The sequence below is a fragment of the Eucyclogobius newberryi genome, unplaced genomic scaffold (genome assembly GCF_026437365.1).
Source record: "Eucyclogobius newberryi isolate DKJ021-1_F unplaced genomic scaffold, fEucNew1.0.hap1 SCAF_20, whole genome shotgun sequence".
Taxonomy (NCBI): domain Eukaryota; kingdom Metazoa; phylum Chordata; class Actinopteri; order Gobiiformes; family Gobiidae; genus Eucyclogobius; species Eucyclogobius newberryi.
In genome coordinates, this window is record NW_027315835.1 from 20,530,646 (window position 1) to 20,556,630 (window position 25,985).

Consider the following 25,985-nt stretch of genomic DNA (forward strand, 5'->3'; position numbering starts at 1 on the left):
TTAGTCCGGCGTCGTTATTGTGTTGCTTTTAGTAGCGATTGGCCGCCAACTGAAAAGGTGCACTTATTGCCACCCACTGTAGTTGTACACCTTCTGTAGTTGTACATCATCTTCTACGCGATACTGTAACACACAAAAGCACAATATTTCAAAGGAGGTCAAAACACAATGGAATACTTGTTACATCATAAAGCACCCTATCATGCAATGGCTGATAATTGTCGTTGTTGTTTTGTGGCGGTTGGCGTCCGAGTGTTGCATTACCTGGTCTCTGAAACAACAACAACTATTCTAGTCACAAAGACATATCATGACCTCATGGGCTTTGTAACACCAAAGCAATGGAAGGAGTACTTTTACGGACTACGACAGTCTGAGGGCTACGAAAAGTCTGAGGAATAAAGTCTGGCGGTAATGCAACAATTGGATGCCAACCGCCATAAAACGACAACAACAACAACATCTGAGGAATAAAGTCTGGCGGTGGTGCAGCGGTTGGATGCCGGCCGCCATGGAACAACAACAACAACAACAACAACAACAACAACAACAGAGTCTGAGGACAAAGCACTGGAAGTCAAGGCACTGAAAGAAGAACTTTTAGGACTACGACAAAGTCTAAGGAATAAAGTCTGGCGGTAATGCAACACTCGGATGTCAACCGCCATAAAACAACAACAACAACAACAACAAGTCTAAGGACACATCAAAACAACAGGAAGAAGAACTTCTAAGGACTACGACAAAGTCTGAGGAATAAAGTCTGGCGGTAATGCAACACTCAGATGCCAACCACCATAAAACACTAACAACAACAGCAAGTCTAAGGAATAAAGTCTGGCAGTAATGTAACACTTGGATACCAACCGCCATAAAACAACACCACCAACTGTTGGCTGCCAACCGCCATTAAAAGACACACAACAACAACAACAACCTAAAAGCATGTAAACATCAATTGACCTGAAATGACAGCAAGCAAACCAGACCAAACTGATTCTACAGAGACTCTAAAACACAAACTAAAGGACCTTTTTATAACAAGGACGCAAGACAATTTCTGATTCTAATCAATCACTTTATTTGTAAGTATTCTCTACCTTCAGTCACCGCATTTAAATGTTTTTTTTTTAAATTAAAGATGTGTATAGGAATAACTGTTTGACTTGTTGCAGCACAATATCATGTGTCAATGTCTTTTATATACTCAAAAAGATCAGAGTAGTAGTTTTACGACCAACTAATCAGACTGCATTATTCCTAATCTGATCTACACATGGTCCTCAACACTAACAGTCACTTTATGAGCTGCTCTGACCTGTTGCCTCCAGTCATGAGAATACAATTACAGGAAGGCAGGGCAAACAAAAAGATGAGGATTTGTACACGCGTCTCATTTGCATCTTCCCATAGAAGCCCCTTTTTATAGACGACAGGACGGACCTCCACCACCACCGGCAAAAGCTTTAAAAAAAATGAGCGAGCCAGAGGTGTTCACCATCAGCGGTTCCAAGGCGGGGCAGACGGCGAGAAAAGAGGAAAGCAAATCCAGGAGAAATGTGAACAAACGCCCCAACACCTACGAGCAGTACGTGCAGCCCTGTTTTGCTGAGTTTTTGGGGTCGACTTTGCAGGGTCTCAAACTACAGGTATTCAGTTTATGATTAAGGAAGATTTCTTAGCAGAAACGAGACAAGACGGGGCACCAGGGTAAAACCCAAAGAGCTAAGATACGGTCCTTAATCGCGCTTGTTTAAAGGTCTGAAAGGTGTTTCACGATTCAGGGACTTACACATAGTCTATTCAAACAAACAATAGTCAATAACTCTTTTGTGTAGTTTATTTATCAAAAGGGCAATCGAAACACCGGAGCAGAAATGCGCACAGGTAAATCACAGGTGATGTTATATCAGATTTGACAGCAAATTTCATGCAGATAATGTTAAACCAGGGTTTGCCTTTGATAATCAAACGTGTCTATGCTAATCTATATCAAAAAGAGAGGGAAAGTGAGACGCTAAAGGGAGGAGGAACAGCTGAGCTCTACCCAAATCACCCCACAAAGAACCGCACACTGAACTCGGCTTACGATTTTGTAGAGACTCGGTCCGGCTGGTCCTTGTCCGCAGACGAGATCCGTAGCGAGGCGTCGCGTGGAGCGGTGTGGCGGCGAAGGCAGCGGCGTGCTGTAAGGTCCTTGGCGCCGGTGGCAACGGAGGCGATATCCGAGAGTTCCTTAGCGGTAGAACGCTTTAGCGGCGTGTTAGCTCCTCACGCGGCCTTTACTCAGATGAGAACGTAGCGCTGATCCACGTAAACGGCGTAGATTACTTCAAAAAGAAGAGAAACGAAGTAGCAAAGAAAGTCTCTGTCCGGTTTAGCGCTTAAGCTTAGTTCCAGGTGGTTCCAGGTGGTTTCAGGTGGTTTCAGAGTCCAGGGCTGGCATGGCCTTGTCGACCACGTGACGGACGGATTTTGTTGAGACAAAGGAAAAAAGGTGAAAGGCTTGTCCGTGGAGACGGCTTCCAAGAGAAAAAGACAAAGGCTTGAACACAAAGGGGATGAGAAGAGAAGAGAGAGTTTCCAGCTTGGCGCATCCTCTTGTCACCTAGCCCGCAGGGCATGCTGGGAGCGAAAGGGGCGGGCGCTACTGCGAAAACTTCCTGTTTAACATTTTCCTGGCCGAGAAAATAAAACTGGAGTAACGTAAATAATAATGGCAAAAACATTGAACCCTGTTTTAACATTTACACGTTAAACACTTTTGGCAGTTTGTGCACATTATTTCTTGAGGTAGACACATTTTACATCTTCTTTCACCTGTGATGGGCACTCGAGTTAAAGCATTGGGAATATAAAACCTTAAACAGTGGAAAAATACGTAACACAAGGTGAAACATGCGGTGTATGGAGTTGATTCAGACAAACATTCATGGCATAATCACATAAAACATAGTTTTCATCGGGGCGTCCTCCTGTAAGACTGTGGGGAGAAGATCTGTTATCACAAAAGTCACAGCGGCTCCCTGCGGTGAGGGAGAGAGGGAGAACGAAAAACCCCCAATGTTCAAAGAGAGATTTTCTGTTATCTGGCCGCGGAATGTCCATCTCCATTCCCCTACAACCCCCCGATTGGCCGTTGGTTCTCCGATGAAGAAGCATCGGGCAAATGTCAAAGGGAATGTCCTTACCGAGTCAGCGAGCGGCACAGAGTGGCATGATTTGGGTAAACCTCTGAACCTGGACTGGTCGCTTTATCCTATTTAGGCTGAGGCGCAGGTGCTAGTGGGTGTTACACTATCCCTAGGCTACTAACTCTCAGCACATCATCCTGAGAGGGAGTGGTAAACCATGCAAGAGCTCTTGACTCCTAGTGCAAGAATTTGGGCGTAGGAACAAGATTCTAAGACACCGAGGTAGCTTACGTAGTATCAAGGCACAAAATTAGATCAAAGTGGATGTCTATGGTGGAAAAGAAATGAAAGTGGTTAACAAGGTTCCTGACATACTGTGATAAAATGTGAATATATGATTATATTTCTGTGATGTATTTTATCTGCATAATAGTGATATTTTATCTGCATCATTAGTCTATGAGAAGAACGGGTGTGTGACAGCATTTGTTTGTGAAGGGGTCGTAAAGATGGGCCAAAGGATGTTTACCCTAGGGGGGGTGATAACCCAGAGGAGTCTGGGTAATGTTTACCCAAGGCTTGATCTCTACGGAAAAATACCAAGTGCCTTGATGTGAGGCTGACCAATGAGAAATGTGACCCGCCTTTTCCAGAATATCTAATAAAACCAACCAGCATGGGAAAAAACGGTGTGAGACGCGGGGGTGAGACGCAGGAGGGTCAGCCAGGCTCCTTACAACGGCCTGGCTGACACAGTCCCCGCGTTTCCTCCCATGCATGCCACACAAATGTCTGATGTTTCTGTGTCGTTTCATATTCTAGGTTGAATTGTGTTCTCTATGTGTTAAGGAATAGCATCGGTGTATGTCTAATTCCATGACATTTTCTGGTCCTATCGAGCCGGACGACAAGCAGCCCCTTCGCGGAGATTGACAGGTGAATCGGTGTCCACTTTTCCCGTGGCCGCCCATCGCACCTCAGTCTCCGCGAGGAGAGCGCGTCGTTTCGAAGCAGCAGGAGAACACAGGCGACGAAGAAGGTCAGACAAAATTTTGTGTGTGAAAAAGAGTTAGCCATAAAACGTTTTTATGCATTAGTTTGATATTTACTGGAAAAATATTGTATGCTTTTATGCGCAGTTAGGTATTACTGAGGAAATACCCAGTTTCATATTACTGAGGAAATATTTTAGGCAGTTAGGTATTACTGAGGAAATACCCAGTTTCATATTACTGAGGAAATATTTTAGGCAGTTAGGTATTACTGAGGAAATACCCAGTTTCATATTACTGAGGAAATATTGTAGGCTTATGGACGAGATAAGTTTCTCACATAAGCAAGGCAGTTAGGTATTACTGAGGAAATACCCAGTTCATTATTACTGAGGAAATATGAGTGAATGTAAGCGCTGTGCACGAGCGAAGTAAGTAAGAGAGAAGTGTGAATGTGTGAATGAGGATTAATAAGTGATTAACTAACACTAAGTGAGAATCACAATTAATCATACAAGGGTCACAAGGCGTTATTCTGAGAGATCTAAAATTTGCAGTCACGGGTGAATCTTAAACACCACGTTTATGTCCGGAGGAATCTAATAAGGAATTTTCTCTAGAAGCTTGACATTGACCGTGACTGTAAAGCAAGTAGCATTTCTCTCAGACGACCGAGACCACATAATGCCAGAATTATCACCCCAAACTGTAAAAAGACAAAGGAAAAGTCATAAGAGGATTTTGGAGGGAGACTTCCAGCATGCTCAGATGACGTGGCAGAGAGGGGGAGATAAGGGGGGTCAACAAGGCAGGAGAGGAGAAAGCAGTTCAGAGGACGCTCTGAACTGATGAAATAAGAAAAACTAAACTCAGCTGGTTTTAAATTTTAGTATTTCAACAAATTTAGGGTTTTGTTTGATTGACAACAATCAATTATAAAGATTGTATTAAACTTGATAAGAGATGAAGATTAATTCAGATTTTCATAGATGGCCAATTTTTTGGGGAATGTGATCACAGACAGGACACTTCCTGTCCCCGACATAGAAGACAAAAGTTGTGTTTTTACGGTATCGTGTTTTTTGAGTGCACAGAACAAACCCACGTTTTGTTTTGTTTTATTTTTGGACTTGACGAAAATTATCTTTTTTGACTTAATGCATGACTAGATGAAAGTACAGGACGAAAAGACAGAAGGGTTTTTAAATTTAGGATCAAATACAGGCACAGGCCTGGAAGTGATAATGTGGGTAAATGGGTGACTACTGATGTTTTTGGACATAGAACGGGCAGTAAGTAAAGTGATAGTAAAAGTTATATCAGTAACTTATTTATTTGTATTATCATGAGGAAACCTCATATTGCATGTAGACGTAAGCAGGGAATAAGTTAAATAGTGACGTCAAATGCCCTCCCAGGAAAGACATGACTGTGTGTCATTAACTAAGGCAATTGATGCAGAAGTGGGGGGACATGGGAGGATATGGGTCATAAAGATAGTCAGAGATAACAGGGGCTATTGACTGGCAAAGAATCTGGAGGACTCAGGATGGAGCAGATGTTGTTATCTTTGCGTATCAACAGCAACACCTCAGGGGGGGTTGACGTGATGGGTATTAAGGAGAAGAGTTAAAATTAACAGCGAAAGAATTTGACATTCTAAAGTAAATACCTAAAGGATTGTGGAGATTCAATCAAGAATTGAATAGATTTAAATAAGACAATATCATCTAAATTTAGACGTTATAGAAGTTATGAAAACCAGTGATAACAGGACTTAAACATTATAGGACTCAGGTCGGAGCCAAGAGGGGTTAGACTACAGGAAGGGCCTGGGGGGAGTAGAATAAATTTTACGAGACCCGCAGATTACCTGAAGATAGTGAAAACTATAACCAGGGGAAGGTTTAGAATCATTTTGATTTTTATACACATATAGACTTGTTAGAACAAACTAATACACAATGTTTGTAAAGCACCACATGAGCAGGTGTGAGAGATTGAGTTTGAAACTCACCTGAAGCACATATAGAAGATTAGCACATATTACATTAGATGTGTGACTTTATGCAGGCTACACAAACAGAGGAGATGTGAAATTATTAATTATGTGAAGAATTCTAAGTTGTGAACTGACCCTTATGGCCAGCTCAACGGGGGAATTATTGAGACAATTATTATTGTTTGATGTATTTGTATTGCACACACACACACACACACACACACACACACACACACATACGCGCGCACACGTGGAGACCAAACATTTAGAGTTTGAGACATTTAGAGTTTGAAACTTTTAGAGTTTGAAACATTTAGAGTTTGAAACATTTAGAGTTTGAAACATTTGGAGTTTGAAACATTTGGAGTTTGAAACAAATGGTGGTAAAACAGATAGGTTAGGGCAGTGTCGGATTACAGACACACAGGGTGAGGGCCCAGCGCCGTGGAAGGGGGGGCTCAGCCAGGGATGTGACCACTGAACTGTGAAAGGTCAAGAGGTGACATTGCGGAGTGGAAGACAGACGCAATTCCATCTCTTCCTTGATTACATACTGGATTAGTGAACGTTGTAAACTATCTGGATTATTGAATTTTGGTTAAATGTAGAATTGTATAGAAGTTTGAGAAATGGGCAAAGCCATATCTCAAAAAGGAGGGATATGTACGTGTAAACAAATATTACGAATCAATAATTACTAAAAAAAAAAAAATTGTAAACAAGAAAACTGTTTGAAATACACTGAACTGTCGAAAAGACTTTGTTTATCACCACAGCAGAACGTGTTGGAGATGTGGTGTTTACAGAGACAATCCAAGTGGGACAGCCAGTGGACGGAGCCACACCGTGTCGTCCTCACACCGACCATTGGAGGGACGAGAACATGGGTGCTCTCATGGGAAAGTGAGAGAAATGTCTGGACAACACAGCGGCAGATCCATAACATCGCAGACGCAGGACTTCGTTTGTATGAGTTTTGTCCAGAGTCTACGGTAGAGTACGATACTCTGCTACGATGAACGAGAGCCAGAGGCTACGGTGCGCAGAGTACCATACTCTGTGGAAAAAGAATCAACAGTTATCATCATTACAAGCGATGACGATAATATGGGTGCTGAACACCTGTATTATGCACGGGACAATCGGGACAATCGGGACAAGAGGGACAATCGATCAACATACACAGACATGGGAATATAGAGGGAAGAAAATAAGTGATCAACTTGAAGGAAGGTTATGAAATGTATAATGTATAATGTACAATTGACATCTGCTACAACATAACTACATGTAATGTTAATGAGATTATGAATTGAGATGGGAAATGTACCAGTTCATATGTGTAATAGGTGTGAGCGAAGCGAGCAGCGGAAGAAGGTCTCTTAAGAAACCAAGAGAGGACGTATGGTGGTGTGGGGACACTTGTGGGACGTTGTGCCTATGTCTCTTTTGTGATCAGCATCACCCAGAACCATACCGCAGGGTCAAGGTCGAGAGGTTAGTGGACAGTCTGGTCCCAGTAGCACCTGATACTACGTATTTGATTCTATTGGGGTGTCCAGAGAGGTCCCTGACGAGAACTGACTGACCAGAGAGCAGTGGGTTTAAGGGCTTTCCGCTTGTACTTTTATATTTCCCATCACACCGCACAAATTATAGACAAGATAAATTGTCTGTTTGTCAAATTACAGAGATTAACCAATCTGACTCAAAATTTAGGACAGTAATGCTGTAGAAATGTTGTGGGCCGAGAGAAAAGAATTTTGTTCAATGTTGAGAACTGTGCATCACTTTTTAAGTGTAAAAGTGTCATTTTAACACCAATATGAAAGACATGTTGAAAACTGAAAAGAATAATGTGTTTGGCATATGAGACAGTAGACTAATGCTTTGATAAACAGGAGGGAAATGTGATAAAATGTGAATATATGATTATATTTCTGTGATGTATTTTATCTGCATAATAGTGATATTTTATCTGCATCATTAGTCTATGAGAAGAACGGGTGTGTGACAGCATTTGTTTGTGAAGGGGTCGTAAAGATGGGCCAAAGGATGTTTACCCTAGGGGGGGTGATAACCCAGAGGAGTCTGGGTAATGTTTACCCAAGGCTTGATCTCTACGGAAAAATACCAAGTGCCTTGATGTGAGGCTGACCAATGAGAAATGTGACCCGCCTTTTCCAGAATATCTAATAAAACCAACCAGCATGGGAAAAAACGGTGTGAGACGCGGGGGTGAGACGCAGGAGGGTCAGCCAGGCTCCTTACAACGGCCTGGCTGACACAGTCCCCGCGTTTTCTCCCATGCATGCCACACAAATGTCTGATGTTTCTGTGTCGTTTCATATTCTAGGTTGAATTGTGTTCTCTATGTGTTAAGGAATAGCATCGGTGTATGTCTAATTCCATGACACATACGTTTCACCCTAGCGAAGGGGCAACTTCTAGGTTGGACCGCTCTTGTTCGAAACAGGTGACAGGATATTCTACTCTCAGGGGAGATTAACATACGAGGCTAGTGGTAGGGACTTTGCGGGCTTAGGACCAGCTGTAAGTCGGGGATTTGGCTAAAATTTTCCAAGCTCCAGTAGGTGGCGCCTGTGTTAGGTGTCGTCGGGGCAGAACAACTCGTGCTGCTGTGTCATGCTTGTCATAGTGGAGGATCGCCTCTCGGAGGGAAGTGTTCACGAGTCCCCAACTATTTTAGCCCAGGTCTCTGCGACCTGGTCTCGCACCGCCACGAAGGTTGGGCACGCGCTGCCTGCTGTCACAGGGTTTTTAACCGCAAACGCCGCCGGTGCTGTCATGTATTGCTATCACGATACGCAATAACGTCTGGGGTCTGTAAGTGTCACATGCCACCAGGAGGAGGCGTTGTGACCACATACTTCTGTCAACACACATCTGGGGATGTTTTTAGAGACACTAACACGTAACTCTTTGATGATTAGGTTTTAGTGGTTAGGGTTAGTAGACTTTACAATTCGTGCAAAACAATTGTTAGTACAGTCCCTAACGGGCGTGTGTTTGTCAGAGTTGTGTTCTAGTTGGAACTATCTGCATCCCTGACATGTCCCATGGGGTTTTGGTGCGCTTTGATTTGGTTGCGATGAACCCATTTCAGAGTAGGTTCTCCGCGTCCTTTGGTGATCTTCACGTGGTACACCACCGGAGATAGTTTGTTGACAATCTCGTAGGGTCCCGACCAACGTGGGAGGAGCTTTCGGGTTAGCTTGGTTAGCCAATCTCTTGTCTGTCCGATCGGGTGCTCTAAGATGTAATACCATACCTTGTCCCCAATCTGGAGCTCGTTGTTTGGGGCTTTCTGATCGTAGTAAGCCTTGCAATCCTCTGCACTTTTCTCAAGCTTCTTCTGAGCGAAAGAGAAGGTCGCTTTCAGGTGCTCCTGTAAGTCCGACATGTATTGGTGGGTGGTGTAGGCGGTTGCGATGCTAGCCTCTCCCGGTTTGTACAACAGGTGTAGGGGGAGGGTCATCTGTCGGTCAGTCATGAGTTCGAATGGGGCGATGCCCGTCGACCTGTTGGGCGTGGCTCGGATGGCCATCAAGACTAGCGGGAGTTTTACGTCCCATTCTTTCTGGTTGGGCGCAACATACTTTTTCAGTATGCTAATCATCGTTCTGTTTGTCCTGGTGTTGCCCTGAATGTATGATATCCGCAGTGTATATAAATGTGTGCTCTTACACTGAAACTGTCTTGCACCGGAAGTTCCGTTCATTAAAGTGAGTTCTGATTCAGTCAGAGACGCTAACGAAGACTCCTGTTTTTCCACCACGAAAAGTGCGTGTTGTCACGGTGTTTCCCGTCCCTACAATGATCCGACCAATACCTGGCCTGGCCCGAGGCCATCGGGTGGTAACTGGTGTGAAAGGAGGCTTTCACACCCAGCGTCTGCCACAGCTGGGTCATTACTTCAGCTGTGAAGTGGGTTCCCTGGTCGGAGTCGATCTTACCTGGCAGGCCGAAGCGTGAGAACACGTGGTTCATGAGTAGGTAGGCTGTGGTTAGAGCTGAATCGTTTGGCGCTGGTAAGCCTTCTACCCACTTGGTGAAGGCACAGGTGACCATCAGGATGTATTTGTTTCCTCTCGCTGACTTCGTCAACGGTCCAACCCAATCTATCTGAATGTCTGACCAGGGGAACAAGATGCCTTTTTGAAGCGGTGCTCGGTGGAGCGGCTTGGAAGGTTGGAACTGGCAGTAGACCAGGCATCCCTGTATGTACTCTTGTACATCATTTTTCATGTGTGGCCAGTAGGCCACTTGTCGCAGAGCTTCGTATGTGGCGTTGACCCCCCGGAGGCCATCTGTTGGCGCGTCGTGTGCGTGCGTCAACATAACCCCCCGGAGGCTCTGAGGTGCCACAAATGCGGGTGCAGTGAGGATCTCAGAGGCAAACACCAGCAGTCCATGACACAAGGTCACGTTCTCTCTCGTGTGCCACAGCGCGGCGAGAGATGCGTCGGCAGCAAGTGCATCAGGAGGGATGGCACTTGGCGCAGGGTCAGAAAGGAAACCGATGATGCGGCTTATGGCCACATCGGCTGCTTGCAGAGACACAAGGTCAGAGGAAGCGAAGGTCGGAGACACTTCAAGGGCGCGATCGGGCTGGGGCGGTCCTGTGAAAGCACGGGCCCGTGTGATCGCGGCCACCGAAAGGGTGGGCTGGGTGGGCATCGACTCACTATCCAGTGAGTCAGCCTGTAAGTTACAGGGAGCCCCTTCAAGGGCCCTTTGTTTTGCCAGGGAGTCGGCTAGGTCGTTGAGGTCTTTGTCTGGCGGCCCGTCGACCTTGGGAGAGGTCACGATGGCACAGCACTGAACTGGCGGAGTTGACTGGGGCATGGGCAGAGGTCGACGGACTTGTGCCCAGATTTTGAGTCGTTTAAAATCAACCAGTGGCTCGAAGCGATTGAGCAGCTCTTGACCTAAAAGAAGGGGAATAGAGTTCAAAGGTGAAACGTAAACAGGATGCACCAGTTTCATGGGGCCGATCGTTATCTCGATCAGGGCCACCTCGTCAAGGGGGGTGTTGACCTGAGAGTAAGGTCGGATTTCCAAGCAGCAGGGCTGTGACTTCAGTTCTCGTCGAGAGCGCTGGGCCATCTTTTGTAAGGTTCTGAAAAGATCGCGAGAGATCAAGCTGATGTCGGCGGCTGTATCAAGGAGTGCGACATGCACAAAGTTGTCCTCCAAGAGGACTGAAAGATAAAGCTTGCGTGCGGCTCCCTTTTCGGAAAGGTTACCAAGAAACTGGGTAAAGGGGGGCTCGCATTGGATGATCGACGGGTCGTTATCCTGTGGGCTGGAGATAGAACTTACCTGGACCACAAAGACGTCGTTGGCCTCCGGTGGCATTTGATCGTTGCTGTCAAGTTCCTGGTCTTCAGGGGGCAAATCCCTAGTGACAGGTGTTTCCGACAGAGGGTCCAGGTCCACAGGGCTCCGATAGAAGTCTTCTAACTCGTCCTCCGATTGGCTGAGCGCTGAGTTATCACTCGTCTCAGGTCCGAGGGAGGTTACGGCGAGGACCTCCGCTTTACCTTTCTGGTTCCGTTTCATGTCTTGGATCATTTTCAGCACCTTACTCAGCTGTTCCTTACTGAAGTTCGAAGCGTCAAGACTCGGTTTAGAGGAAGACTTACCTGCGGAGTCTCCTTGGGTTTCTTCCTTCGTTGAGCCGTTAGGCCGGGAGTCCCTTTTGAACGGTCTGGCGTCCCTTCGGTTGCTATACCTACCTGAGGCGTTCTCCCTGTCCCTAAACAGTCTTGGCGGTCCTCGGGTGTCTCCTGAGCGATGGTTTTCCAAGGTGCCCTCTAGCTCGAGAGGTCTTTCGACGCTCAGGACGGAAGAGTGGCCTTGGGTTCTGATTGTTGTTCCTGCCTGTTTGGTGTAGCTCCTTACCGCTAAATCTCGCAGCTGGCGGCTGCTTTGAGTTATTGGGCAGGCTGCCACGCCCAGGTGGTAGCTGGTTGCGGGGTGGAGGTTCTGTACGAACAAAGATTTGAAATGTTTGTCCTCCTCCATCCCTGCTTCATTTTGTGATCCAAAATACGCTTTCCTCAATCGGTCGTAGTAGGCTTGAGGAGCCTCGTGTCTGCCTTGCTTGCACATCAGGGCAGCAGACAACCCTACCGAGGTGCCTGTATCTGAGTACTCTTCGAGGAGAGCATGACACAAGAGCTCATAGTCCTTCAGGACGTAAGGAGGTTGGCGTTCCATGAAGCTGCTAACGTCTCGGCTGGACGTTAGTTTGATCAAGAAGATCTTGTCTTTGATTGACGGATCCGACAGGCGTCCGGCATAGAAGTCGATGTCTCTCAGGTACGCGCTGGTGTCGTTAGCGACGCCTGGCTTGGGCTCAAACCGAGAGATATGCCTGGCTATTTTGTCGAAGTCATGGTTGGTCGAGCCTCGATGGCGTCTATCGGGGTCTCAGCCCTCGCGATAGTCTTCACGAGTATCCCTGAAGTCGTCGGGGTACCTGCGAGTGTCCCCGCGGACATCTCGTCGCGCGTCCCTGTGGTCGTCGTAGTGCCTGCGGGGGCTACCGTGGTCGTCTCGTCGCGCACCCTGTAGTTCGGCGTAATGTCTGCGGGGGCTGTCAAGTCTGTCGCGTCGCCTGGCCCGTAGGTCATAGTCCGAATAACGTCGGGCGGAGCTGGTAGAGTCGGGTCCGGGGTGGTACCGGGACTTGTCTCGGTCAAGGCCGTCCCCCAGTCGTCTACCGTCAGTGTAGGTCCGGCTTGGGCTCCTCCCCCCGTAGGTTCGTCCATGCGTGTCAGAGTCGAAGGTTCGATTGTCTCTGGGCCGGTCATCGTCGGCGTACGGGGTGGGGCTCTTACGTCTGTCGTAGTCGCGGCCCTGTGGTGGCCAGCTACGGTCTGTCCAGTCTCCCCTTTCTTCCTTGAAGTACAGCCTCTGTGGATCCAGGCGGGCCACGGGGGTTGGACTGGGTTGTGACCCCCTCCTGGGGTCCTCCCGGTTGTCTGTACTCGGTCGGTCGTAGGACGGTTTCGCGCGGTTTCGCATGTCAGTCAGGTCTCTTATCTGGAGTCTAAGGTCATGCAGCTCAGTCTCTGCCTTTTCAGTCGCCTGAATGGATCTGTGGAGCGCATGCTTAGCATCTTCCAGATCAGCTTCCAGGGCGACACAAGTCGCCTGGTGGTCAGCAAATTTCTGCTCCGCCCGTTGATGCTCCTGTCGGAGGTTGGAGGTTTCGTCCTCCTTTGCTCCTTCAGATCTTGACCTGGCGTCAACGCTCTGTGTTAGCAGCGCAACGTCTGCGTTGGCTCGGTCGAGCTCCGTTCTGAGGTCGGCAGTCTCAGTTCTCTGTGCCTCCAGGTCTGTCTTCCTGGCTTCCGATTTGTGGCGCTCAAGTTCAAGGAGTTCCCAGGTCCTTTCCAGGATGAGATACAAATCGATAGCAACGTGGCTGGCCCATTCGGCCATGTCCTTAGCCTTTGGCGCCTGTCGGAGGTCAATCCACAGCGCAAGGTCCTCGTGAAGGAACTTGTTGGACAGGAGCCTGTTCCTTCCCAGGACACCAGGGGCTACTTCACTGGTGTAGTCTACCATGGACTCGTGTAGGTTGTCTACAGGCCAGTGAATGAAATCACTATCAGAATCCGCCATGTTTACTTTAGGCAGGGTCGGGACGAGAAGGTCCCAAGTCGCCAGGTCTGTGAGTTGCCTAGATCAATTCAGTCAAGTGGGACAGGTATGTCGGGACGCAGATAGTTTCTGAATTAAAATCGCTCGCTTAGGAGAATTTAAAAGAAACGTTTTAGAGTGTTCATGTTAAGTTGTTGTGGCTAGGCTAAACCTTTGTGCGTGTAGCTGCGTGGAGCTTGCTAGTTCGTGCGTGAGCGGGGCATGCAGTCGTGCGGGTGTTGATGTTTGGATGAAACAACAGTTAACAAGGCATGTTAAATGGCATTGCAATTAGACATCAACCATGGAAGCATGCAGTGTCCACGGCAATTCACTAGGTTACACGGCAAGGCTTAGCGGGGTCAGGGCCATGCAGTTACGTAACAAGAGGTCTGGTCGGGGCGACACTCGCTGTTCTTGACCAGCATTCAGTAGGCAATCAAACAGGTAAACAACAAGCTGTTATTCTGATAGCGTGCAGCATTCAGTGAAGTGTTACTTAGCGCCGGGGTACACCTGCGGAGATTAGTTGAAAATCATGCAGTGTATAGAAAGGAAAAATTTTGTTTAATCAAAGCGTTAAACAGCAGCGTCAGCTGTGCAGAATGAGCATTAAACAAGGTGTTGTTCTGGGGCGTGTACACACTTGCAGGTACAAAGCGGTTAGTTAAAACAGGCCATGCATTTCAAAAGAAAAATATTGATTAAAGCGTTTTAAAACAGCAGTGGGGAAACTGTGCAGAAAGGCATTTAAACAATTGGTTAGCAGCGAGGAGCATGCAGTGCGAAAGTAAACACTATTCTTGTTAGTGTCTAGGTGAGACTTAATTGTCACCCCCCGGTGTGTGTTGACAGGGGAACAGGGGGGTCAGAGTTAGCGTGGAGTCGTCACTCAGCACGCTCTGCACGGCTTTTGTTAGCATTTAGCTCATGTGTTAGCGTTAGCATCCACGCTCGGCCGTGTGGTTTTGTAAAGACAAAATGGCGGTTAGCACAACAACATGGCATTTAGCATACTAGCTCGGCTTGTGTTTGTGCTAGCTCAGGGCCGTAGCCTATGTACTAGCTTCTGCTCGTGTCATTTGGTAGCGAGCCAAAAGTATTCACGAGCGTGGCAGTTGTTCGGGGACGGGAAATACTGCCCCTGCTGTCTTGGGGTGGATGTGCTTATGCGGCGTTACAGGTTCGATAATTATCTTGTGCACGAGTTCGTGAAGTAACTAGGCGGTTTGCGTACAGTAACAGCAGCGTACGGTTTATCCAAGCATCGTTACAGCGCAGGCAAGTTCACAAAGCAGTCTCATATTCCAGCATCGACACAGCAGCATACAGTTTGAGTTCAAACGTCCACAAAGGTTTATATGAGTACTAATCTGATTCAAAGACTATGAAAAGTTTTAATCGGCTCACGCGGGGGCATCAAATATGTAGGGTCTCAAACTACATGTATTCAGTTTATGATTAAGGAAGATTTCTTAGCAGAAACGAGACAAGACGGGGCACCAGGGTAAAACCCAAAGAGCTAAGATACGGTCCTTAATTAAAAAGGTATGAAGGGTGTTTCACGATTCAGGGACTTACACACAGTCTAATCAAACAAAAGTCAATAACTCTTTCGTGTAGTTTATTTATCAAAAGGGCAATCAAAAACACTGGAGCAGAAATGCGCACAGGTAAATCACAGGTGATGTTATATCAGATTTGACAGCAAATTTCATGCAGATAATGTTAAACCAGGGTTTGCCTTTGATAATCAAACGTGTCTATGCTAATCTATATCAAAAAGAGAGGGAAAGTGAGACGCTAAAGGGAGGAGGAACAGCTGAGCTCTACCCAAATCACCCCACAAAGAACCGCACACTGAACTCGGCTTACGATTTTGTAGAGACTCGGTCCGGCTGGTCCTTGTCCGCAGACGAGATCCGTAGCGAGGCGTCGCGTGGAGCGGTGTGGCGGCGAAGGCAGCGGCGTGCTGTAAGGTCCTTGGCGCCGGTGGCAACGGAGGCGATTTCCGAGAGTTCCTTAGCGGTAGAACGCTTTAGCGGCGTGTTAGCTCCTCACGCGGCCTTTACTCAGATGAGAACGTAGCGCTGATCCACGTAAACGGCGTAGATTACTTCAAAAAGAAGAGAAACGAAGTAGCAAAGATAGTCTCTGTCCGGTTTAGCACTTAAGCTTAGTTCCAGGTGGTTCCAGGTGGTTTCAGGTGGTTTCAGAGTCCAGGGCTGGCATGGCCTTGACGACCACGTGACGGACGGATTTTGTTGAGACAAAGGAAAAAAGGTGAAAGGCTTGTCCGTGGAGACGGCTTCAAGAGAAAAAGACAAAGGCTTGAACACAAAGGGGATGAGAAGAGAAGAGAGAGTTTCCAGCTTGGCGCATCCTCTTGTCACCTAGCCCGCAGGGCATGCTGGGAGCGAAAGGGGCGGGCGCTACTGCGAAAACTTCCTGTTTAACATTTTCCTGGCCGAGAAAATAAAACTGGAGTAACGTAAATAATAATGGCAAAAACATTGAACCCTGTTTTAACATTTACACGTTAAACACTTTTGGCAGTTTGTGCACATTATTTCTTGAGGTAGACACATTTTACATCTTCTTTCACCTGTGATGGGCGCTCGAGTTAAAGCATTGGGAATATAAAACCTTAAATAGTGGAAAAATACGTAACACAAGGTGAAACATGCGGTGTATGGAGTTGATTCAGACAAACATTCATGGCATAATCACATAAAACATAGTTTTCATCGGGGCGTCCTCCTGTAAGACTGTGGGGAGAAGATCTGTTATCACAAAAGTCACAGCGGTTCAAAGAGAGATCTTCTGTTATCTGGCCGTGGAATGTCCATCTCCATTCCCCTACAACTTTGTTCATTTTTGTGGGCTGTGCGTCTGTGGTGGGGAATACGGGTTCAGGTTCCATTCAGCCGGCCGTGGCACATGGGCTTGTGCTGGGAATTGTCATCGCGCTCTTTGGACAGATCAGGTAAAGATGGTTGAATTTACTAACTCTACCTGCCTGTATATTTGTATATTTATGCCATTAAAATGTGCATTTAACTGTAGGCTATACTGTTTCACACATTTTCTTATTTTCAAGTTTGAAACTGCACAAACAAATGTATGTTATTACACAATGTTTTGCTTGTCCAGCCAATAGCACTAAATATGTATTTATTTTATTTATTTTTATTTATTTTATTTATTGAATTAATGAATATATTGTACCATATAAATTTAAAATAACATTCATGTCAACATTAATGTTAATATTTTATTTTCTCACTACATGATTGAATGCATTTGTGTTATTATACAGTGCATTTTATCCAGTTAAAGTTGAGGGCGTTTAAACAAGTTAACTTGAAAATAATTGAATTCATTGCCTGTTTGTTCAGTTATCAGATAATCATTTTCTGAACTATACCAATTCCAAAACAGTGTTACAAGAAATAAGTCAAATTTGTGTTTTTAATGGGGTGGGGGAAAACAAAAACGTTTTAATGATGGTTTCACGCGGCATAATTTTGCTTAATTAATGGTCAATTTTGGTTTAAAAATATATAAATACAAACAATTCACATGGCCTTTCGCAATCCAAACAACAAATAATAAAAATAAAAATGAATAGATTGATCGATTACCAAAATAACCGTTAGTAGCAGCCCTAGAATGAATGCAATTTATAAAACTTGTAAGTAGATTTATCTTTTATTTGAGTAATAATGAAAGAATTGTAGTAAATTGAGGAAATGCATTACTCATTACTTTATTTTTAACAAAGTAGAATGTTATTTTTCTGGTGCAGACATGAATTCCCCTTCAAGCAATCTTCTATCTGATTAATCCGTCATATAAATTACGCTGCTAATAAATAAAGTAAATAAAATGAATACAATTAATAAAACAAAATAAATAAAATAAATAAAATAAATAATAAATAAAATAAATAAAATAAATAAAATAAATAAAATAAATAAAATAAATAAAATAAATAAAATAAATAAAATAAATAAAATAAATAAAAAATCGTACATATTTAGTGCTATTGGCTGGACAAGCAAAACATTGTGTAATAACATCAATTTGTTTGTGCAGTTTACAACTTGAAAATAAGAAAATGTATAGTCTACAGTTAAATGCACATTTTAATGGCATAAATATTGCTTTGCCTGGAATGTTCCACAGCATGACATTAAACTGAAACTATCTTGCATTTATTCATATAGTTTTATTGCTAAAACACACAGACAGACAACAGTTGTGTTAAGTATCACAACGTGGAACATTCCATGCAGAACAATAACATCTCCACGGAGACGAGCGCCAGAAAGGTTACATAGTGCACCTTTTGTTTTTCAGTGGAGGACACTTCAACCCTGCAGTCTCCATGTGTGTCTACCTCTGTGGAGGGATGTCGTTACCTCTGCTGGTGCCATACATTCTGTCTCAGATGTTAGGGGGGATTGCAGGGGCCGGCTTGGTTAAAGTACGAACACAAAACACACAAATGCATTACATACAAATAATACAGTTAAGTTTGTTTTCCAGACAACAACAACTTTTTTTTTTTTACACAATTAGCTTCAAGACTGCGCCAATCATGTACAGTATATCTACTTCCCCTTTTCAAAACGTCAGAGTTTGAACAACTGGGAGAAGGTTTTGTGTTTCTGTTTGTTGGGGTTAGAATATAACTGCATGAACAAAAAGCTCAAACACGGTCTAAATATGAAATGGTTCAAAAGGCGATGCACACAGAAGAAAATGGAAGGGACAGGTTAGACGACACATTTCACTAAAATGTAGAGAACTTGATTGTATTTAAAATGTTGTCGTGACGCCATTTTGTGGTCGTGACGCCATTTTGTGGTGGCTGGATCAATGCTCGTTTGGGGCGTAGGGTGTAGACAAAGGATTCACGCTGACAAAGCTCTGCAAACTTTTCAAGGTAGTTTATTTACAGAGAAAGCAGTGTCAAATACAGGACAGCAGAAAACAGCGCCCTGGGTCCGCTGGTGATCAGGAAGACGAACCTCGTCTCTGGGCGTATCTCGCCTTTATATACTGAAAACGCACAAAGACCGATAAATAATATCTGACAGGTATGACCCTATCCATGTACCAACGGATTAGCCAATGAGAGAACAAGATGTAAAGGTATCCTTATTTGGGTAGCACCAGGGGAGAAGTTACAGAAATGAGATCATGCGCTTACACAGATGTACACAAGGCATCTCAAGGCCTCGCAGCCAATGGAGACATCTCCCATTCGGTAGTTAATCAGATGTGGGCCCCTTACATTCCGTGGAATAGACATTTTGGTAGAAACACACATATTCCTAAAAGCCAGTCTCAGAATGAGGCCTAACTTTGCATGGACCTAGTTTTAATACACTTCAATGTTTATTAAACATTTTGCCTAGTTGCCATTTTTGTAAAGTTTATAATGTTATTTTCAGGTGGGACATGGGCAGAAAAAGTGACATAAGTTGAGGCAATTCAACAACCGTTACCTAGCAACCATATTACAACTCCAAAACACCAAAATCCATATAAATTACACAACAGTTATGATTTGACAATAAATCTTACCTGATTTTATTAAAATTGTTGTGTCGGTTTACTGTAAATTGTCTCTGTATTTTTAACGGCACATCGCATATTGATGACATCACAATGGGATTCCTGTCGTTTTCACGTTTTATTTTTCAGAATTTCTTCACAAACAGGAGAACCTTCATATTGACTAAGTTAATGTGTTGCCATGTTATAATGCACAAGAGGAAATCAGTTATTTCTTTTGTATATTGTATATTAAGAGCAAAGGGATTTATCAGTAAATTCAAATATGACAAGCATGATTATTGTTCTAATACTATTGTAAAAGGGGTGGGGTGAATAAGTGTTGGCTTCTTCATGTTATATTATAGTATATATTATGTCTATTATATATCTGTCTGTTTTCCCTGCAGGCCGTGTTCCCTCAGCAGTACACAAATGGTAGTGGGGGAGCCTTCATTCCGGATGTAATGTCCAATGACCTGGGTAAAATCACACTGGCGGAACTTATAATGACCATGTTCCTCACTACGACGGTTACCGTGGGAGCGGTGAACAAGAAGACGAGCTCTCAGCTGGCCCCCTTATGCATCGGGCTCACTGTCGCAGCAAACATATTAGCGGGGTAAGACCTGTGGGAGGGACTGGGACCTTAAAGGAGACATATTACGCTGAATTAACCTTTATGCGCTTTTGACCACGTTGCGACTGTGTTTCCTCATTATTAGTTTACTCCGAGTTGTACTGGGGTTGATTCGTGTATCCAATCATCCATTTTCTACCGCTTGTTCCCTTTCGGGGTCGCGGGTGACCAGTGCCTATCCCAGTGACTTCGAGCCTTAGGCGGGGTACACCCTGGACAGTGGCCAACTCGTCGCAGGGCCATCACAGAGACATAGACATTACAATAATTCACTCTCAAATTTTATTTGTGTATGTTTGAGCGATCATGTTTTGTTCTGCATTTGAGGCTTGAGTGCTCAAAAAGTCTGTTTTCACCTGTCCCCGCCCATTTCCCTCTACTCATTTGAGTTTATTCCAAAAATGTAGACTCTGTGTCGTATACTCAGGAGTGCTGTGTAGACATTTCAACCAAGTAAATGAAAATTCACTGCTTTTTACATTGAAATGAAACCATGAAGAGGCGGGGCTTATCAGTTTTGAACAAGAAGTCAGCGGACCAATTTCATTAGATGTTTTATATCAATTTTGCAGTTTACATTGAACTAAAAGAGTTTCCCAGTTAGATGCATCCCCAAATACCTATTTTTACATAATTTTAAAGGAGACATATTATGCTTTTTTCATGTTCTTAGTGTCAAATTATTACATAAGTAATTACACCCCCCGTCCGAATGCCCCCCACGTCTGAACACTCCCACGTCCAAACACCCGCCCGTCCAAACACCCGCCCGTCCAAACACCCGCCCGTCCAAACACCCGCCCATCCGAACGCCCCCCACGTGAGGCTCCAGTCACCTGCGACCCCTGACGGGAACAAGTGGTAGAAAATGAATGAATACATTTAGTTTTTTCTTTATTCATTTATTTGTTTGTTTATTCTGTTTTACTTGGTTTTATTTCACTTCCTGCAGCCCTTTAGAAAGAACTTTTGTTTGTAAAATGTGTTGTAGATTTAAAGTGGCTTAGATTGGGTTCTAAACTGATCTAAACGGCTTAGTAATAGGAACAGGGCCACTGATTTTTCTACAGAACTGATAAGCTCCGCCTCTTCATCGTAACATTTCACTGGAACAATCTGCAGATTGTTATTTAAGTGACATTTTTATTAATGTAGATGTTGGAAGTGAAGTGGCTGTGACATTTTAGTGCCCTACATGTGTCACCCAGAGGCTGCGTCTGAATGTCCACACTTCCCTGCAGAGGGCTATAGTTAGGGCTCACACCCTTTTAGTGCTGTCCAAATGTCCAGCAGGTGAAAAACTACACTCAAAATTTCCCACAATGCACTTTAAAAAGTAGTCAGATTCCACTCAGGTGCTAGTCACATGACCTGCTGCGAGGGGAAAGTAGAGTGCGTCCCAATTGCTCCGTCATTGACTTTAAAGTCTGCTAAAAAAGTACAGGACTATGTAGTGAATGAGGGGTCAGGGACTAGGCAGGACAGTGGGATTGCAGCTTCATTTGTTAAATAATTATAACTACCGGTAAGTACAGGGAAAGGGGGTAGGTGAAAACAGGAATTTTCTGAGCACTTGAGCTCAGAATGAGCTCTTGAATGTTACATTATCTTTATCGTTCAGAAAGTTGGATTCCACAGTATAAACTTGTGTTCTTGGTTCTATTACACAATGTAAATGAAAGAAAATGAAGACTTTCACTGTTGTCTGGTCACAGTCTCAATTAAACATGTGCAATTCATTCAATTTAATCGAGATCGAGTCATTTCTAATCAATGATCAGCTCGAGACGCTCTGTCAGTAAAAGCACATATTCATTGTAAGTTTATGATATTCATGTATTTCTTAAGAAGTCAAATCAAGTAAAACGTTGCAATTGATAAAAACTTTTGTCCAACTTTTGTCCAGTTGACAGTTGAGTGCTTACCCAGGCAATTCAGCATTCACATATCATGTTCTGCAGCTGAAATATGACTTGTTTATGGAAAAAGACGCAAACGTAAGTCAAATACTTTTGCAAACAAGGCTAAAACAATGTTGAGAACCATCGAACTATTGCCAATTTTCGGGATTTAGCCCGATCGAAAGACTGGACTTTGAAACGCTCTATCATTCATAACCATGACTGTGGGCTTTATGTGCAGCTGTGTCAAAGGCCACAATGGTCAGATCTTACGAGGTGCAGATACTGGTATCAGTGCGCGCGGCGTCTGATCTTTTGAGGTCGTAAGAAAAGCAATATTTGACTTGTAATTGCTGTGATAATCGGTGGTCAAAGGATTTCAAGTCCTGGTGTTAGAAGTAGAAAAACAACAAGACGTTTGGTTTAATATTGAGCTGAGAATTTGGCTTTTAACTGAAAATGCAGATGTTTTGTCCCGGTTTATTATTAATATCTCTAACTACATAAAACAATACAAAAGTGGCACAAAGTTCAACGTCATCTAACCCAAGACAAAGTAGGTACAGAAGTAAATAATAAAAAACAGATAACTTATAAAAACACACTTATAGAAACGTTCTTATAAAACGCTTATAAAAAACCTCTTTTACTACATAATAATAGTGACACTCTTATATTCAACCCCATTATGTGATTATTGTAAGTTTGTGGATGCCAATCTCTTACTAATAACACTGATAATACTGATAATACTGATGTTTATATACTACTACTACTACTACTACTACTACTACTACTACTACTACTACTACTACTACTACTACTACTACTACTACTACTACTACTACTACTACTACTACTACTAATAATAATAATAATAATAAATATAGCCGCAAGCGGCAATGATCGGCCCTCGCCACGCCGCCGCCACGCCGCAAGAGGAGGGGGCGCTAACGCGCCCCAATTGTCCTTTTGTTACGCCTACTGCTCAATCTGTGACGCTGTCACATCTTCTCCCCTTTGTTTTACCATCAAAAAGCTATTTTATTTTGAATTCTTCGCAAAATGTGCGGCTTTGCCGCACAGACACCGTGACTCTTTGAATGAAAATGTGGATAACTTTTGATGGTCCACCCCTGAAGATGAGTCTCACCAAATTTCAGGTTAATAGGGCTGATGCCCTGGGAGGAGTTTGTGAAGGTCTAAAGTGTAAACATGTTCTGGCGATTTCCCCATTGGAATAACATGAAAGGTTTCGGTCATCGTTACGGCAACGCCATAACAATTATGACATGGGTCTCATTGACTTTTTTGATGGGGATGCTAAAATTGAGTTGTGTGTCAAATTTCATATAATTTCGCAAAACTAAACATTTAACCTCCATATAAAATCTGTAGGGGGCGCTGTGGCGCCAAATGAATTTATTTCACTTCAAGTAGGTTTAGGGCAAAGAATTTAACAACTGATTCTAATTTGACGCAATTCGGACTTTATCTGCGCAAACGGCAGAAATTTAAAATATGGGAGATTTCTGAAATTCTAGCTACAGTTTGCGGCTTCGCCGCACAGAGACCGTGAGAGGTATCAATGTAATTTGGATAACTTTTGATGTCCCACTCCTCAGTAGCATTTTCACAAAATTTCAGCTTTTTAGGGCCAACGCCCTGGGAGGAGTTCGTAAAAGTACGACGTTTGGAAAAACTCCAAAGTCATGTTTAGCCATTTTTGAAGCAATATGGCCGACATTTGGTTGGGCGGACGGCGTTGCCGTAATAATATTTTTTACTTCTCTTGTCACCATCTACCTCTGCGCCAAATTTCATGATTCTACGATCAGATTTTTTTTGGGTCATTTCCCATCTCTCAATGCATTTTTGGTACATTTGGGGGCGCTGACGCGCCAATCTTTTTTATTTTATAAAAGGGAAATAGCCAGAATGTAGAGAGGCACGATTTTTAGAGGTGTGAACATTTTTGTGACTTTTCGTCAATGTTCACTGGGTGAAAAATAGGGGGGTTGGTCCCGAGAAGAAGAAGAAGAAAGAATAATATTCCGATGCGAAAACAATGTTTCCCATTTTTCAAATATCATAAACTATACATTTTCGGAAAGCGCTCGCGCTTTCCTACCTCATGGTGTGGGTCCCTGGTCACTGACGGGTACTTTCGTTAATTTTGAGTGGGCTCCGCCCACTTTGTGTTTTTGGCCCTCTATACAGTAATAATGTTCAATTTTTGCATTACATGCTTATATGCACGGAACATGCAAGAGATGGGGAACGTATTCGTGAGCTACTTAGCGCAAATGAGTGCTTTATATGGGGATGACGACCGCTTCGCGGTCGTCATCTCAATGTAAAGTGCTCGTTTAGTGCGCACTTTTGCACGGGCTTCGCCCGTTTACAACGGTAATGTTCCATTTTCCTACTACTAATTAGTATGCACGGGGCGTGCATGAGTGAAGGAGTCCGTTAGTGAGTGTTTGGAAGTGGGCGAGCGCTTCGCGCTCGATTTCGTGCGCACTACGTGCGCACTTTCGCAGCCGTGCTTCGCACGGCCTTACGAGATTAATAGGCCTCTCGCCAGCTTGTGGCGCTCGGGCCTAATAATAATAATAATAATAATAATAATAATAATAATAATAATAATAAATAATTAATACATCAAAATTAAAAGAAAATAATAATACGTTTTATTTGATATAGCACAATTCAAGACACTCAAAAACACTTTAAGTAACATAACAGTAGAGACAATTTAAAACTAAGCAGCAATTAATGCAAAAAGATGAACAAAACAGTTAATCATTAATAAGGTTCAGCTTTTGTGTATCAGTTTGTATATTTCTTTCAAAAACCGCCAGCCTGAGATCATGACACTATCTACATTCTAGAATTCAAACACAAACTATCGCTGTGTCTTTTGCAGGTTGTTTCTTGGGGACAAGAAGACTCGACTCATTCTGAGGAAGTGAAATGGTGATGGTGCACGCTGCTTATAGTGTATTCTAAAGATGTGTTCATTTGTGGATTTTTGACAACTGCAATTAGTTTATTTTAATTGCTAGTTGTAGTTTGAAAATCATATTTGAAACCATGTGCAAAAAGCTGAACGTGCACAGTAAAACATCAAAAACAACCACTTAAATGAGGAATGGACGTGAGTTACAACAATCTGACAGTCAATGTTGTATCATACTGTACCTTTCAAATTGACCTTTTAAATGTTATATAATCACAATGTTTAAAACTCCCAGGATGGAAGCAAAATTAACTAGACAATCACACATGTTCAAAGATTAACTGACGTCATTAAAATGCTAACGCAAAATAAGCATTATTTTGAAGTCAGTTCTTGATCGCAGAGGACTTTTAAAAATTAGCTTCACAAAATCTATAATTTGTGGTGAAGGGTGTCATAAAACCAAAAATGAAACAAAATTAGAAAATTATGAATGTGTGATCAACATTTTTAGTACTTATAACTGCCTCTTACACTGATGTCACTCACTTGTAGTTTTTTTACTTGAAATAAATCTTGATTTTTCACATCTAATGATTATTCCATTCCATTGTTCCATTCCATTGTTGTTCTCCAATGTCTCCATTATCACTTTATGTTCCACTTTTGCCTCCATTCCGTATTTAGATTGTATTTGTTTGCGAACGTTTAAAGGGTAAATCTTTTCTTTGCCTATAAACAGTCAAAGGTGTCATCCCTGATAAATGAAGCCTGCGTAAGTTCACCTGGAAGACCTAACTCGATCACAGGCGGTCGCATTTAAGCCCTCAGGCAGTTTGCTTCCGTACTGCGACCCACCACCTCCTCTCCTCCTCCTCTCCATCCCTCTCATCCTAATCCTCCTCTCTACCTTCTCTCCATATCTACCACCACCAGTCTCCAGGCCCTGGGGGGATTATGGAGTGCCCATGATCACTATGTCTTCCGCCGGGGTCTGAGCGCCAAATAACCTTCGTAATAAAGCTTGTTAAACGATCTTTTCCGTGTTCCGTGTCTCTGAGTCTCTCCAGGGTGAAATGTTTGTGTTCCATAATGCAATAAAACAAATGTTT

General features: G+C 43.7%; 1 protein-coding gene across 1 annotated transcript; it reads left to right on the top strand.

The window, feature by feature from the left end:
- Positions 1-1,475: 1,475 nt before the first annotated feature.
- LOC140368775 (aquaporin-8-like) lies at positions 1,476-20,019 on the top strand. Its single transcript, XM_072455835.1, has 4 exons — positions 1,476-1,625; positions 16,670-16,791; positions 18,168-18,294; positions 19,781-20,019. Exons 1-4 carry the CDS (start codon positions 1,476-1,478, stop codon positions 19,994-19,996), a joined length of 615 nt encoding a protein of 204 aa, XP_072311936.1. The 3' UTR covers positions 19,997-20,019.
- The last annotated feature ends 5,966 nt before the right edge of the window (positions 20,020-25,985 follow it).

Coding starts and splice junctions, on each gene's coding strand:
- LOC140368775 (XM_072455835.1), top strand. CDS start 1,476: ATGAGCGAGCCAGAGGTGTTCACCATCAGCGGTTCCAAGGCGGGGCAG. Junction 1,626..16,669: donor TTGCTGAGTTTTTGGGGTCG/ACTTTGCAGGGT, acceptor CATTCCCCTACA/ACTTTGTTCATTTTTGTGGG. Junction 18,295..19,780: donor CAGGGGCCGGCTTGGTTAAA/GTACGAACACAA, acceptor TTTTCCCTGCAG/GCCGTGTTCCCTCAGCAGTA.